General features: G+C 37.9%; 1 protein-coding gene across 3 annotated transcripts in view; it reads right to left on the reverse strand.

Annotated features, from left to right (window-relative positions):
- ENPP3 (ectonucleotide pyrophosphatase/phosphodiesterase 3) overlaps positions 1-15,106 on the reverse strand; it is a 78,208-nt gene that overhangs the window by 49,587 nt on the left and 13,515 nt on the right. For 2 of the 3 annotated variants that reach the window (XM_047102881.1, XM_047102880.1), the window contains exons 4-7: positions 14,387-14,512; positions 10,869-10,929; positions 9,070-9,167; positions 484-563 (exon numbers count right to left, since the gene is read on the reverse strand). In XM_047102881.1, the coding sequence (XP_046958837.1) occupies positions 484-563; positions 9,070-9,167; positions 10,869-10,929; positions 14,387-14,512 (365 nt within the window). Of the gene's footprint in view, positions 1-483; positions 564-9,069; positions 9,168-10,868; positions 10,930-14,386; positions 14,513-15,106 lie in introns of those variants that run through there. The other variant, XM_047102882.1, reaches the window with a different exon arrangement.

A 15,106-nucleotide genomic window follows, 5' to 3' on the forward strand; every position in this document is an offset into this window, starting at 1 on the left:
TATTACACATTAAGGAGAATTCACTTGGTTTATTTCCTTTATCTAAAGACATATAGCCAGCATGCATTTGTTTATGAAACAGAAGTCTTTGTCAAATTAAATACAATGAAAAGATTAGGGAAAAAAGACATTTCCTACATCAAAGTGGCTGTCTTCACACATAACCTACAATTCCCAGCAGACTCAGAAAAGTGGAGGCAAATCAAAAGATCAGAGGAGAATGGTATTTCTCACATTCAAGAAGCTATCCTGGCCTGTCACACAGGTGAATTAGCCTATTGCTGGGACATTCATTCATACGTAAGACCTCAGAGCACTGGATGGCCTCACAATGAGATGCTACCTCCTAGCCTGAATGAAGCCACATGTGCTTCTGAAATGTGTGTGTGACATGGGACTCAGCCACTTCCTGTGTAAGCATGTCTGTCATGGTCAGTTGCCTGTCTATGGCCTGTCAGTCTTGCCACTGGGCCAAACACTTACCGTGACAATAGTGTAATGATTTGGGAAGGTTTTGGTTGGATAGACAGCTCTCATGTATTTTGAATGAATTCCACATGTTTCTGCAACAAAACATAGTGAGAAATTAAGAAGTTGTTTTTTCCTGGTAAGTTTTTTTAAGTAAAAATCTAAAATAAAGTTTTTACAGAGAAATAAAAAGCTAACTAAAGAGTGGATTGAAGATGGAAAGAGGTTGAAATTCTTTTTTTTTATCTAATTTTTTATTTTTAAAAATTTACATCCAAATTAGTTAGCATATAGTGCAACAATGATTTCAGGAGTAGATTCCTTAGTGCCCCTTTAGTGCCCATTTAGCCCGTCTCCCCTCCCACAACCCCTCCAGCAACCCTCAGTTTGTTCTCCATATTTATGAGTCTCTTATGTTTTGTCCCCCTCCCTGGTTTTATATTATTTTTGTTTCCCTTCCCTTATGTTCATCTGTTTTGTCTCTTAAAGCCCTCATATGAGTGAAGTCATATGATTTTTGTCTTTCTCTGACTGACTAATTTCACTTAGCATAATACCCTCCAGTTCCATCCACGTAATTCCAAATGGCAAGATTTCATTCTTTTTGATTGCCGAGTAATATTCCATTGTGTGTGTGTGTGTGTGTGTGTGTGTGTGTGTGTGTGTGTGTGTATACCACATCTTCTTTATCCATTCATCCATCGATGGACATTTGCACTCTTTCCATACTTTGGCTATTGTTGATAGTGCTGCTATAAACATGGGGGTGCATGTGTCCCTTCGAAACAGCACACCTGTATCACTTGGATAAATGCCTAGTAGTGCAATTGCTGGGTCGTAGGGTAGTTCTATTTTTAGTTGCTTGAGGAACCTCCATACTGTTTTCCAGAGTGGCTGCACCAGCTTGCATTCCCACCAACAATGCAAAAGAGATCCTCTTTCTCCGCATCCTCGCCAACATCCGTTGTTGCCTGAGTTGTTAATATTAGCCATTCTGACAGGTGTAAGGTGGTATCTCATTGTACTTTGATTTGTATTTCCCTGATGATGAGTGATGTGGGGCATTTTTTCATGTGTCCGTTGGCCATCTGGATGTCTTCTTTGGAGAAGTGTCTATTCATGTTTTTCGCCCACTTCTTCACTGGATTATTTGTTTTTTGGGGGGTGTTTTTTGGGTGTTTGATAAGTTCTTTATAGATTTTGGATACTAACCCTTGATCTGATATGTCATTTGCAAATATCTTCTCCCATTCTGTTGGTTGCCTTTTACTTTTGCTGATTGTTTCCTTCACTGTGCAGAAGCTTTTTATTTTGATGAGGTCCCAGTAGTTCATTTTTGCTTTTGTTTCCCTTGCCTCCAGAGACATGTTGAGTAAGAAGTTGCTGAGGCCAAGATCAAAGAGGTTTTTGCCTGCTTTCTCCTTAAGGATTTTGATGACTCCCAGTCATACATTTAGGTCTTTCATCCGTTTTGAGTTTATTTTTGTGTATGGTGTAAGAAAGTGGTCCAGGTTCATTCTTCTGCATGTCGCTGTCCAGTTTTCCCAGCACCACTTGCTGAAGAGACTGTCTTTATTCCATTGGATATTCTTTCCTGCTTTGTCAAAGAATAGTTGGCCATACGTTTGTGGGTCCATTTCTGGGTTCTCTATTCTGTTCCATTGATTTGAGTGTCTGCTCTTGTGCCAGTACCATACTGTCTTGATGATTACAGCTTTGTAGTATAGCTTGAAGTCTGGGATTGTGATGCCTCCTGCTTTGGTTTTCTTTTTCAAGATTGCTTTGGCTATTCGGGGTCTTTTCAGGTTCTATACAAATTTTAGGATTATTTGTTCTAGCTCTGTGAAGAATGCTGTCGTTACTTTGATAGGGATTGCATTGAATATGTAGACTGCTTTGGGTAGTATCGATATTTTAACAATATTTGTTCTTCCTATCCAGGAGTATGGAATTTTTTCCATTTTTTTGTGTCTTCTTCAATTTCTTTCATAACCTTTCTACAATTTTCAGTGTATAGATTTTTCACCTCTTTGGTTAGATTTATTCCTAGGTATTTTATGGTTTTTTGTGCAACTGTAAATGGGATCGATTCCTTGATTTCAAAAAGGTTGAAATTCTGATGCCTACAATTCCTACATTCTAAGTAATGTCAGTTTTTAATAGAGAAATGAAAGACTCTACAACATTTCTCTATAAAGGCCAGGTCATAAATGTTAGGCTTTGTAAGTCCATATGTTCCTTGTTATAGCAGCTGAATTCAGCTATTGAGGCCAAAAGCATCCATAGATGCTACACCAACAAATAAGCATGGCTGTCCTCCAATAAATCTTTATTTATGGACATTGAAATTTGAATTCCATGTAATTTGTACATATCACTAAATATTCTCTACCTTATTTCTCAACCAGTTAAAAATGTAAAATAATTCTTAGCATTTACTAGGCCACACAAAAATAGAGTGGGCCACATTTTGTCCATGAGCCACATCTTGGGGATCACTCAGCTAAGCATACCCCAAATTACACACTGCCACCAGCTTTGTATGTTTGTGTTGCTCCTCTCTTTCTGACTCAGGTCATTATGATGAGAATTTCTATGTAACATTTTCATCCCAGCTAATAGTTCTTATGTGACAGCGTCCAATATAACAAAAGTCAACACAACTATCTAGGTAACTGAAAAGGAATTTGCCCTATAGACGAGCATAAGCCTATGTCACGTAGTAACATTTATAAAATAAGCAGTAAAAATAAGTAGTAAATAACTTTACTACTTATTATTTTCAGTACAGTTTACATTTGATCAGTGAAGTTTCCTGTGATCTGTTTTCCACAAAGTGCGGCATCAACTTTGCTTTCAAATGTTCTGCTGTTTTCGATCTGTGCAATAACGCCACTCAAGGTCAGAACCACTCCAGCATTGCTATTTCCTCTCCAACAGTGAAGGATAAGAAATTTTCCATTTCAAAATACTGTCAACTCAAATTCTAAAAGAAAGCTTCACCATTATTGATTTTATTTAGGTTAAAACAAAAAGCAAAAATGATTGTTGTCCAGAAAGTTACAAAGTTTATAGTTGGAAACAATGAAAGTTTTCTCAAATAGGCTTGGAGTTGGTCCAATATGCAGTGTTTCCAATATGACCTAGGGATTATCTCCTTCAGAACCTTCTTGGGCTCCATATCAAGTTTACTAAATAGGACTCTGGTAGGAATGGAGGGGTAAGTAGAATATGAAGAAAGAGATCTGGAAAAAAAATCAACATTTGTGGCAAGCCACCCAAAGTGGTTCTGATGTACCTAAGTTTGAGGCCTGCCCTAGGATTTGATTTCTAAGTATAATTAAAGATTAAAATAACCTTTTTTTTTCAGTCAATACTACCATAAGTCTCATACTTAACCAGAGTAAGACAACATTTATTATTTTTAAGAAGTCATACAATAAGAAAATAAAATGAGATCCAATTTGCTTATATAATTAAAAGAATTTAAGTAGGGGGGGAAAACATACAATAAACAGAAATATTAAAGTCAGTTTTTCTTTTCATTTCCTTCAAACATGGGTGATGTAATCAAATTCTTAAATGCCTAAAGCCATGGAGTATAAAATAAAACACAAACTAAGCTACCAGTAATGTAAAAACATGACATTAGTTGGGATGTCCCAAATAGGACACACCTGCGGACTATCCATGATTCATGCTACAATTTTGGATCACCTGCCTTTGAACAAGAGCTGTTGTAGAACAGCTCACAGAAAGCAAAATATTCTATAATTGTTTCTTCTAGAACTTAATAATCTAAATCATAAAAGAAGGAAGGATACACAAGAAACCAACAAGAGTAGATGCTTCTGCAGAGATAAAGCTAGAAAGATCTGGAAAGAGTTTTTTTGTTTGTTAGTTGGTTGTTGTTATTCTACTATATACATTTTAATATCATTTTTAAAAGTTTATCATTTGTGTATTTTACTCTTTAAAGAACTTTTTCAAAAAGGAAGTACCAACCCCCCAAAAATCTGGAAACATAAATAGAATAAACACATATCCTTAGAAACTATAAACTTGGGGCACCTGGGTGGCTCAGTTGGTTGAGTGTCCGACTTTGGCTCAGGTCATGATCTCACAGCTCAGTGAGTTCCAGCCCCACGTTGGGCTCTGGTGCTGACAGCTCAGAGTCTGGAGCCTGCTTCGGATTCTATGTCTCCCTCTCTCTCCACCCCTAACCCACTCTCATTCTGTCTCTGTCCCTCTCAAAAATAAATAAACATTAAAAAAATTAAAAAAAAAAAGAAACTATAAACTCTAAGAAAGAGCAGAAAACTAAATGCGTAGTAGGTGAAACAGCTGACAGATACAGCAAAAACAGTACGAGGATGGAAGTGTATAGCAACAAACAGCTACATTAAAAAAGAAATTTTACATAAACAACCTAACTTTACAACTCAAAGAAGAAAAGGAACAAACTACATCCAAAGTTAGCTGAAGGAAGGAAACAATAAAGATTATAGCAGATATAAAGGAAACAAAGAGTAGAAAAATACTTGTAAAAGTCAAGAAAATTAAAGTTGGTTTTTTGAAAAGATAAAATTAACAAACCTTTAGCTAGACTACACCTCCTCCAGAGAAAAGTGTAGGATTAGAAGGCTTTACTGATGAATTCTCTCAAGTATTTAAAGACAAATTAATGCACGGGGCTCCTAGGTAGCTGTCAGTTAAGGGTCCAGTTTCAGCTCAGGTCATGATCTCATGGTTCGTGAGTTTGAGTCCTTCATCAGGCTCTCTGCTATCAGCATAGAGCCCACTTCGGATCCTGTCTCCCTCTCTCTCTGCTTTTCCCCCTCACATGCTCTGTCTCTGTCTCTGTCTCTCTCAAAAATAAACATTCATATGAAACAAAGAAGAATCAATGGCGATCATTCTTAAACTCTTCCAAAAAACTGAAGAGAAGAAAACTGTCCCAAACTCATTTTATGAAGACAGCATTTATCCTGATACCAAAACCAGACAAAGACACCACAAGAAAAGGAAACTACAGGACAATATCCCTGATGAACATAGATGAAAAAATCTTCAACAAAATACCAGGAAACTGGATTCAACAGTACATTAAAGGAATCACACACCATGACCAAGTGGGATTTATCCCTGGGATAAAAGATGGCTCAACATATGAAAATCAATTAATGTGATATACCACATTAATAAAATACAGGATAAAAATCACATGATCATCTAAATAGATGCAGAAAAGGCATCTGATAAAGTTCAATACTCTTTCATCATAAAGACTCTCAACATACTAGAAATGGAGGGAAATTACCTCAACATAGTAAAGGTCATGTATGGAAAGCCCACAACTAAGATTATACTAACAATGAAAAACTGAGAGCTTTTCCAGTAAAATTAGGAACTAGGCAAGGACCCTTTCATATACCATAAACAATATCTAACTCAAAATGAACTAAAGACTCAAGAATCTTACAAGAAAAGAGGAGGAAAGATTTGTGATATTGGTTTTAGTAATGATCTCATGAATATGACACCAAAAACACAAGCAACTAAAGCAAAAATAAACTAATGGGACTGCATCAAACTAACAAGCTTCTGCATAGCAAAGGAAACCATCAACAGAAACAACATATGGAATGGAAGAAAATACTTACAAACCATATATGTGGTAAGGAGTTGACTTCTAAAATAGATAATAAATTCTTACAATTCAATAGAAAAAAAACCCTAATAACCCAATTAAAAAATAGGCTAAGGATTTGAATAGATACTTCTCTGAAGAAGACCTACAAATGACCAATACATACAAGATGATCAATGTCATTAAACATCAGGAAAATGCAAGTCAAAACCACAATGAGGTATCACTGCACACCTGTTAGGATGGCTATTATCAGAAACACAAAAGACATGTGTTAGTGAGGGTGTGGAGAAAGTGCAACCCTTGTGCACTGACAGTGAGAATAAAAAAGTTATACAACTATCATATGATCCAACAATCCTACTTCTGGATATTTATCCAAAATAATTGAGATCAAGTTCTTGAAGAGATATTAACACTCCCATGTTCAATGCAATACTATTCACAATAACCAAGATGTGGAAACAACCTAAATGTCCATCAATAGATAAATGGATTTTTAAGTGGTGTATATATGCAATGGAACTTGATTTGGCCTTAAAAAAATGAAACCATAAAAATGAATCTTGAGGACATTAAATGAAATAAGCCTGTTACAGAAAGACAAATACAAATAATTCCACTTATATGAGATCTAAAAGAGTCAAGGTCTTAAAACAAAGAATAGAATGGTGATTTCCAGGGTCTGTGTGGAGGAAAAAAATTGAGAGTTGCTAATCAATGGGTATAAAATTTCATTTACGCAAGATGAATAAATTCTAGAGATCTGCTATACAACATTGGGCCTATAGATAACAATATTTCATTATACACTTAAAAGTCTGTTAAGTGGTTATATCTCCTAAGTATTTTTACCACAATAAAATTAAAAAGAAGAAAGAAAGAGGAAGAGGGGGAGGAGGAAAAGGCAGCAGACAGCAAACGGCATCTGCTGTGGAGAAGTTAAGAATTCTATTGTTTGTGAAAGTAAACTTTGCTAACTAACTCTAATCTTCAAAAATCTACAAATGTTGCCTGCCAGATACACCTGTTACTACTAGTGTTGATCTATCCCCAATTTCCTACTTAACTTTCCAGGAAGCCTGACTTGTGGTGCAAGTCGAGTCACTTCCATCTCACCTGACAGTCTGCTGTTCTTGGGCCTGACCCTTTTTTTTCTGTCCCCACCCACACTAAGACAAGATAATGACCTTGTCCTCTCACTAGAGTTGAGTCTGAGTCCTTTTAAGTCACCAATATGACTCACTGTGCTGTGGTATTAGTTCATGCTCAGCTTCCCAGACCGCTGTCACCCAACTCAGGCAGCTTCTTGGGATACTGGAGATGGGGTTCTAGACTTCCTTAAAGTGATGTCTGTTGTCACACACCTCACCTCAAGCCTACTTTTCCCAGGAAGTCCTAATCCTAAGTCTCATTCACATCTATTCTTAATCAGGCCTCCTGGAAACTAACAGCCCATTTTGCCTTGGTAGACCTAGTTAGTGATGTCTACACATTAAAGAATCAAATGTTGTCTGCATGACTTAAAAAATACATATTAAACTTTAAAAAGGGAACATTCTCAATGGCCCAATGTTTCATTGGTGTCATTTCCAACCCTGAGTGGGATGAGCAAATCAAATAATTCCCCTTCAGAAGGAGTTCGGTTCAGCCTGGCTAGCTAAATTCCCTTTTGGATACAGAATTGGATATCCCGATTGTCAAGGAAAATTCAGATGAGGAAATACAAACTGGGAAGTGTTAATCAACTTTCCAGGCCAAAGTAACTCAGCAGTTAAATGACAAATCCTGAATTTGAAGCTAATTCAGTCAGAGCCCCAAACTCTCAATGTCTTTGCTATAGTTCTGCCTCAGGGAATAAGAAAAAAGCTGAAGAGACAAAGTATCTTGTGTTGTAGGGGGAAGCAGTTCATCTCTCTAGAGTCATGGAATTTTAGAGCTGGAATTAACAGTAGAATTCCATAAAGTTAATCCTCTCATTTTACAAATGAAGAAACGAAGACCCAGATGAGGTAATTGACTTACTCAGGCTCAAACAGCTCTTTTTTAATAATTTGGAGAAAAATAAAAACAGGATTCCAGTAAAATTGTGATAAACTTTGAGAACCTTAGAGGCAAAAGAAGGCCTAGTGGAGAGGGGAAGAAAGAAAGGAATTGTCAGGCAGTGAAGAATACAGACTCTGGAACCAACCCTCTGGTTCCAACCATGCTCTGATATACTTCTTGGCTCTGTATCCATAGGTACTTAATTTATCCTTATTAATAACTTTATAAAATTGTATGAAGGCCAAGTGTCCTAAAAAGAAGCGTCACATCCTGATAAAGATAATAACAGAAACAATAATTACAATCACAGCTTAAAACCATTCAGTGTGTACCACATATACATTCTCACAGTATTTGCATCAGGTAGGAAGTGACCATTTTACAACTGGAGAGAAAGAGCGCCAACAGGTGAGATAAGTTTGCCCAAGGTCTCACAGCTAATAAGCGGTGAAGCCAGGTTCCAGGCAGTTTCATTCCAGAACCAGAGAGAGATACTAGACTTTTTGCCTTCTGGAGCGTATGATGTGCTGACTCTGCTCTGCCATTCAGACTCCTTCAGGATCATGTCCTTGCTGGTCATATTCTCGTTGCTAAGACCCAGAACCCAAGTCTGACAAACACGACTTTTGAGACATTATATGTGAACAGATTTCCATAGGATGAAGTTATATTCAAATACGAAACGAATCATAAGAAACAAACAAAACGATGAACATGCTTCAAAAAAGATGAGGAGCCAAAAGTATGAAACTAGGAATCCTGAGTGGTGAAGTCCTCAGGATCTCCAGAGGTCCTGGGAGAAGACAAACTACTAATATGGAAGGTCAGGGAGAAAAGTGCACATCTACAGGATGGCTAACTAGGTGTCCTCATCGTTTGTGTGCCTGTGGTTGTGAAAGACTTACTCAGTTTATGAATGTTAGGTAGGAGAGTATCCCAGGTCTGCAAATATTCAGCTCTAAATCCATCCATGGAAAACAAAATAACTGGTGGCAATTCAAATCTGAAAGTGGAAAACAGAATTAGTACATGTTTTTATTGTAAAAAAAAAAAACAAAAACAAAGACGTCTGTACTACTTACAATTCTCTAAATTAGAAAATACTTAGCACATTAAGACAATTATCATGTTTTTTTTTCTTTCCCTTTTTAACGTTTATTTTATTTTTGGGACAGAGAGAGACAGAGCATGAACGGGGGAGGGGCAGAGAGAGAGGGAGACACAGAATCGGAAACAGGCTCCAGGCTCTGAGCCATCAGCCCAGAGCCCGACGCGGGGCTCGAACTCACGGACCGCGAGATCGTGACCTGGCTGAAGTCGGACGCCTAACCGACTGCGCCACCCAGGCGCCCCATCTTTCCCTTTTTAAAGATTTATTTTTTGATGTTATTTATTTTGAGAAAGAGAGAGAGCATGAGTGGGGGAGGGATGGAAAGAGAGGGAGAGAGAGAAAATCCTAAGTAGGATCCGCACTGATGATGATGTTGACTTAATTCTCACATGAAATCTTCTGAACTTGGCATTATTATTGTTATTATTATTATTACTACTACTACAACTTTAAATTTTTTAATGTTTATTTTTTGAAAGAGACAGAGAGATAGAGAGAGAGACAGAGGCAGAGACAGAGACGGAACGCGAGTGAGGGAGGGAGACAGAGAATCCCAAGCAGGCTCCAGGCTCTGAGCTGTCAGCACACAGCCTGATGCAGGGCTCAAACCCACAAACTGTGAGATCATGACCTGAGCCAAAGTTGGACGCTTAACTGACTGAGTCACTCAGGTGCCCCTCTACTATAATTTTATAGATGAAGTTCAGAGAAGTGACTAGTGCAGAGTCTCAGGGGCAAGACCAGGAGTCAAACTCAAGTATCCTTTTTATTCTAAATTCTTGGCTCTTCCTCCTGGATGCTGCTGAACTGGGCAACTGGATCTGAGGACTGGGGTAAACCAAAGTGGCATGGTACAAAAACAGACATTATCCACACACATTTTTTATATATAAAATAATGCTATCTAAAAATGACTGCACTAACTCTTCCTATAGCCAGGTATTCCTTTTTTTCTTCTACCTCATCATCTTCCTCCCACTGCTTGGGCCAGAATGAAGTAGGGGACGGGCATAAGGGGCCACTGGAGAAGAAATCCATCCTGACTGGGACATGATGTGGGCATGTTTCCAGGATTGGGAAAAGTCCAGTAGCAGCCACCACAAATGTTTGGAGGAGATGCATAGGAGGGGTCAGCGAGGGCTTCTACCTCACATGTTCATCACGCACGTACACATAACGAGTCCTCCTCATCCTTCAAGGTCTACCTTTCCTTGTGAGGCCTTCCATGGGCAAACTTCTTCCCCTTCCCTCAGTAAGTATAAATTCGAGGTACCGGGATGTATTAATAGAGAAGAGTTCTGGCTGGAGTAATTCAGATCTAAATTCCAGTCCTGATCATAGGACCTTGGGAATGTCAGTATGTAATAGCCTAACAAATCTTTTTAAGTCATTGTTGTAAGACATGAATATAAAAAAATTAATTTAAAAATGCTTTGTAGACAAAACTCTGAGTTTGAAGTCAGAAGAATCCTCATCGTTTCTTAACTTTATTGTTTTGAAATATAAATATAGTGGAGGAAATTCCACCCTGTGTCTCAACTACATTCCATGTGCCATCTGTTAAAGGAGAATAAAAACTGCCCCTATTCTCACCCTTCTGGACACTGAGACGGCTGGGCTGTGCCACACTCTTCTTTCACCCATGGGGTTTCTCCTAAAAAAATGTAAGATCAAAATCTTTAGACAACTACACCATAAAAAAAAGAACAAATGTTCAATGACCTTGATCTTTCCAAACTACTTAGTTCATGTTATTCCAATGACTTAATTCTACCGGAACATGTTAAGTGTTATTCCACATGGTGAAAAGGTCAGTGTGTCCAGATATTTGCACAGATCGAACATCAAGAAGCTCATCTTTACCAAGAAAAACAAAGGAGATTCATTTAACTGGAAAGGGACAATTAGAAAAAATGAGTTTAACAAATACAGATATACCATCTAAAGAAAGGAGGAAAGAAATCATGGTGGGGGGGGTGGGCAGAAGCAGCCAATGAAAGTAACTGGTATCAACTGGGAAAACCTGAACAAAGATCTTAACTAAAAAAAATTTGACTTCATAAATGTTTCTGTTTATAGAACATTCCAGCTGATTAATGAAGTAGAAATGATAGTGCATAAATGTCATCACTTGCACCCCTTGATGGATACACGCAAGATCATCAATGGCTAACATCCCAGAAAAGGTGACAAGCAGTCAAGATGTGCCTCTTGATGGAAGTAATACCAACATCTACGGAGTATACTTGCAAAATAAAAACATAAATAAATAGCACCTGAATCTGAACAGTCGTCTGATTCTGATTGCAACTACCAATTTTCAGGAAATGAGATGACAAACTGCTTAAGTTACAGGGGATGCAGTCTACAAAGCTCAGACTGGAAAACTGTAGAACAAGTGGCCCTTTTACTCCAACATGTAAATTGCAAGGGGATAAAAAGAAAGAGAACCTACTTTTAAAGGACTTAAAATACATCAGCCACTTGTAATGTATGGAATCTATTTGGATCCTACTTCAGACAATCTTTTTAAAAATGTTATGAAACAAGCAGAAAAATCAGAACAGTGGATATTTGATGACAACAAACAACAATTGATATTTTTAGATCTATTAATGGTATTATAATTTTGTTAAATACTTACATTTTTTAGATATGTCCTGAAAACATTTTTTAGATATGTCCTGAAAATATTTATAGATGAATATTAACTCTAGGATTTACTTAGAAATAATCTAAAATTTAGGGAGAAAAGCTGGGGTGAATAAAATTACATTTTTTTTAAGAAAAACAAAATCCAAAACTTGAAGATAAGCAAAAGGAGGACTGATCACTAAACTTCATTTTAATATCATTCTGGGAATTATCTAAAATGGACGTTATCTAATCAAATGGATTATCTAATTACCTAGGAATGTATACCTTTATTTAGCTTATTCTTTACCATTTATTTTACTTCATAGTAACAATAGCAGTTAATTGGTAGAAAAGTGATAGCAACACAACTGATTCTTGTCTGATAGCAAAGAAATTTTCCTGTAGAAATGCAAATCATTTCTATCCCACCAAAAGTTACAGTACTTTTTACCTCATCCTAACATTCTTTCCATACTATATATACTTAGTCTCTTTCATTCTCTTTAAGCCAACTGAACATTCCAGTTGGTTATCTCATGAATGAGCTAATTACTCTTTGACATGTTCACGTTACATTTATATGAGAGTTGTGTTTTTATCTTTTGAAAATTATACTTTGTCAAGATGAGACAAGACTGGCCATTAGTTGATAATTGCTGGGGCTAGGTGCTGGACCATACTATTCTCTTCTGTACATATGTTAGAAGTTTATCATAAAATCTTTAAAATTCTAAATTTAAAATGTAAGAGTAACTGGCTGGTTTCTTCCAAAATTATTCAAATACCTTCAAGCTACTGCTTAAAGATTTAATTTTGGCAAAAATCATGTAACCTCTTTAAACAAAATGTTGAGGGGCGCCTGGGTGGCGCAGTCGGTTGAGCGTCCGACTTCAGCCAGGTCACGATCTCGCAGTCCGGGAGTTCGAGCCCCGAGTCAGGCTCTGGGCTGATGGCTCGGAGCCTGGAGCCTGTTTCCGATTCTGTGTCTCCCTCTCTCTCTGCCCCTCCCCCGTTCATGCTCTGTCTCTCTCTGTCCCAAAAATAAATAAAAAAACGTTGGAAAAAAAAAATTAAACAAAATGTTGAATCCTTACAGTAAGAACACATTTACATTTATTTTGAAAAATAAGCTGAAATGATGAAATTAACTCCATCAAAGTGCCCAATTAGTGGTGGTAGTAAACTTCTACACTGCTAAACAATTATTTTTGTATCTATTAAGTTTGAACAATATTGTGCAAGGAATTCAGCAGGAAATTTTACCATATGACCTGAGGATCAGTCTTGAGATAAAAAGTTAAAAGTTATATATTTGGGGTAAAAACTGGGAAAATATAGAGGTCAGAGGCAGTGTGGTCAGTGAACTTATAGAAATAAGCAAGCAAGAAATTATGCTTGCCTTCGTGAATGTAGCAGAATTTTTAATGATACAATACTAAATGTCAAGCAATAATTATTTGAAAAAGAAGTTACCATTTCAGGCTTTTATTTTTCTTTTTTGATAGCTCTTTTCAGTTAGTTTTCAATTACATTTTGTAATAAAAACTTATTCATCCATTAGTGCAAAACCTATTTTCTACTAAGGGATGACAGTTAATGTTTCTTCTATAACATCTTCCTCCTATTCCTCTTATTGGGTGTGGCATTATGAAAAAAAAGGTTGAGGGGCGCCTGGGTGGTGCAGTCGGTTAAGCGTCCGACTTCAGCCAGGTCACGATCTCGCGGTCCGTGAGTTCGAGCCCCGCGTCGGGCTCTGGGCTGATGGCTCGGAGCCTGGAGCCTGTTTCCGATTCTGTGTCTCCCTCTCTCTCTGCCCCTCCCCGTTCATGCTCTGTCTCTCTCTGTCCCAAAATAAATAAATAAAAAAAGTTGAAAAAAAAAAAAAAGGTTGATAGCTTGAAGCAATTTTGTTGCTGTGTGTTTATGCTCATTTTTCATAAATTTCATTAGGTGTTCAGAGGGATTGGTAATTAAAAAAAAAAAATCTACAGTATCTCACTTAGAGCTGGAATCAGGAGTTGAACCTGTATCCTAATCAGGCTCTGCATTAACTCTCTCACGGTCCTTAATCAGTAATTTAACCAGTCAGGACACAGCTGTTTCAACAGTAACATTGGTTTCAGACTGATACACAAGCCAGATAATCTCTTTCCTCATGTTTTAACTTTAGGATCTGCTATCTGGTGTCTCAAACCACAAGTATTTCTATCATAGTCATTGGACTAGAGAAACCTTGCCTTACCAAGAAATACAGAACTTTCATCTTTCTCTTCTTTTCTGTAGTCCCTATGTTATGAGCTCCCTCTCTCTACAGCACACAAGCTGCATTTCTTCCCACGGTAAACACACTGACCATTTCTTCTACGTGGAGTAGCTCAAGATTCTCTGACTCGTTTTCGTTTATGCAGCCTAGACCAGTCAGCTCTGGGGTCACTGAACCCGCGGAGGCAAATAGTTCAATCTCCTCTGCTTACCTTGACAGACACTGTTATAGTCAGCACAGCAGTCTTTCCTCTGCAGACAATCATCTGAACAAGAGCAGAGGCTGGAATCTAGTCTGGTCTCCCCACAACGAAATCTATTGCATGTCCATATTTGAGCTGTAAAATCACACAGTTCGGTTGCCAGCATTTAACTTCTTGTAAGTATCCAATATCAAACACGAATTCCATGCGTTTATCCCTGTATTACTGGGCAGTCAAAGTCTTGGCTTATCGCACTAATAAATGAGAATATGTAAGACAAACAAGGGGCTATCCACCGCTTTTCTTCATTTGGCACGGGTGCAGTCTTTCAAGCAGCATCTCTGATCCACCTAGCAGGTACACCTCTGAGTTTGGAGAAACTCTGAACACTGGCTCTGTCCCCACCCAAAAGTAGGAGTTCCCAACAGCGATGAACCTTTATGCCTGAGTGATTGTTGCCACCCAAGAGCAGTTTTGTCTAAGGACAGGCAGCAAGGAAGAGGCAGTGACAACAGAAGTAGCAGGAACACGGTCAGGTGGGTAAGGATGTAGGGAGGTCAGGGCACCTCGCAGCTGAGGGTGACAGAACTGGTGGATAAGCCTCCGCCATGCCCTTGCTATTCTCCCAGGCTGTGTACTCAGTTATGACATCAGTGTAAATAAACATCTGTGCTAAAAACAGCAAGAGGCTGCACCGCCGTTGTTTCCTAGTGCCACCTGCCAGGAGTC

This window comes from Lynx rufus, unplaced genomic scaffold (assembly GCF_022079265.1).
Source record: "Lynx rufus isolate CCGP_SWC_20201006 ecotype Redwood Valley unplaced genomic scaffold, mLynRuf1.p SCAF_6, whole genome shotgun sequence".
NCBI classification, from domain to species: domain Eukaryota; kingdom Metazoa; phylum Chordata; class Mammalia; order Carnivora; family Felidae; genus Lynx; species Lynx rufus.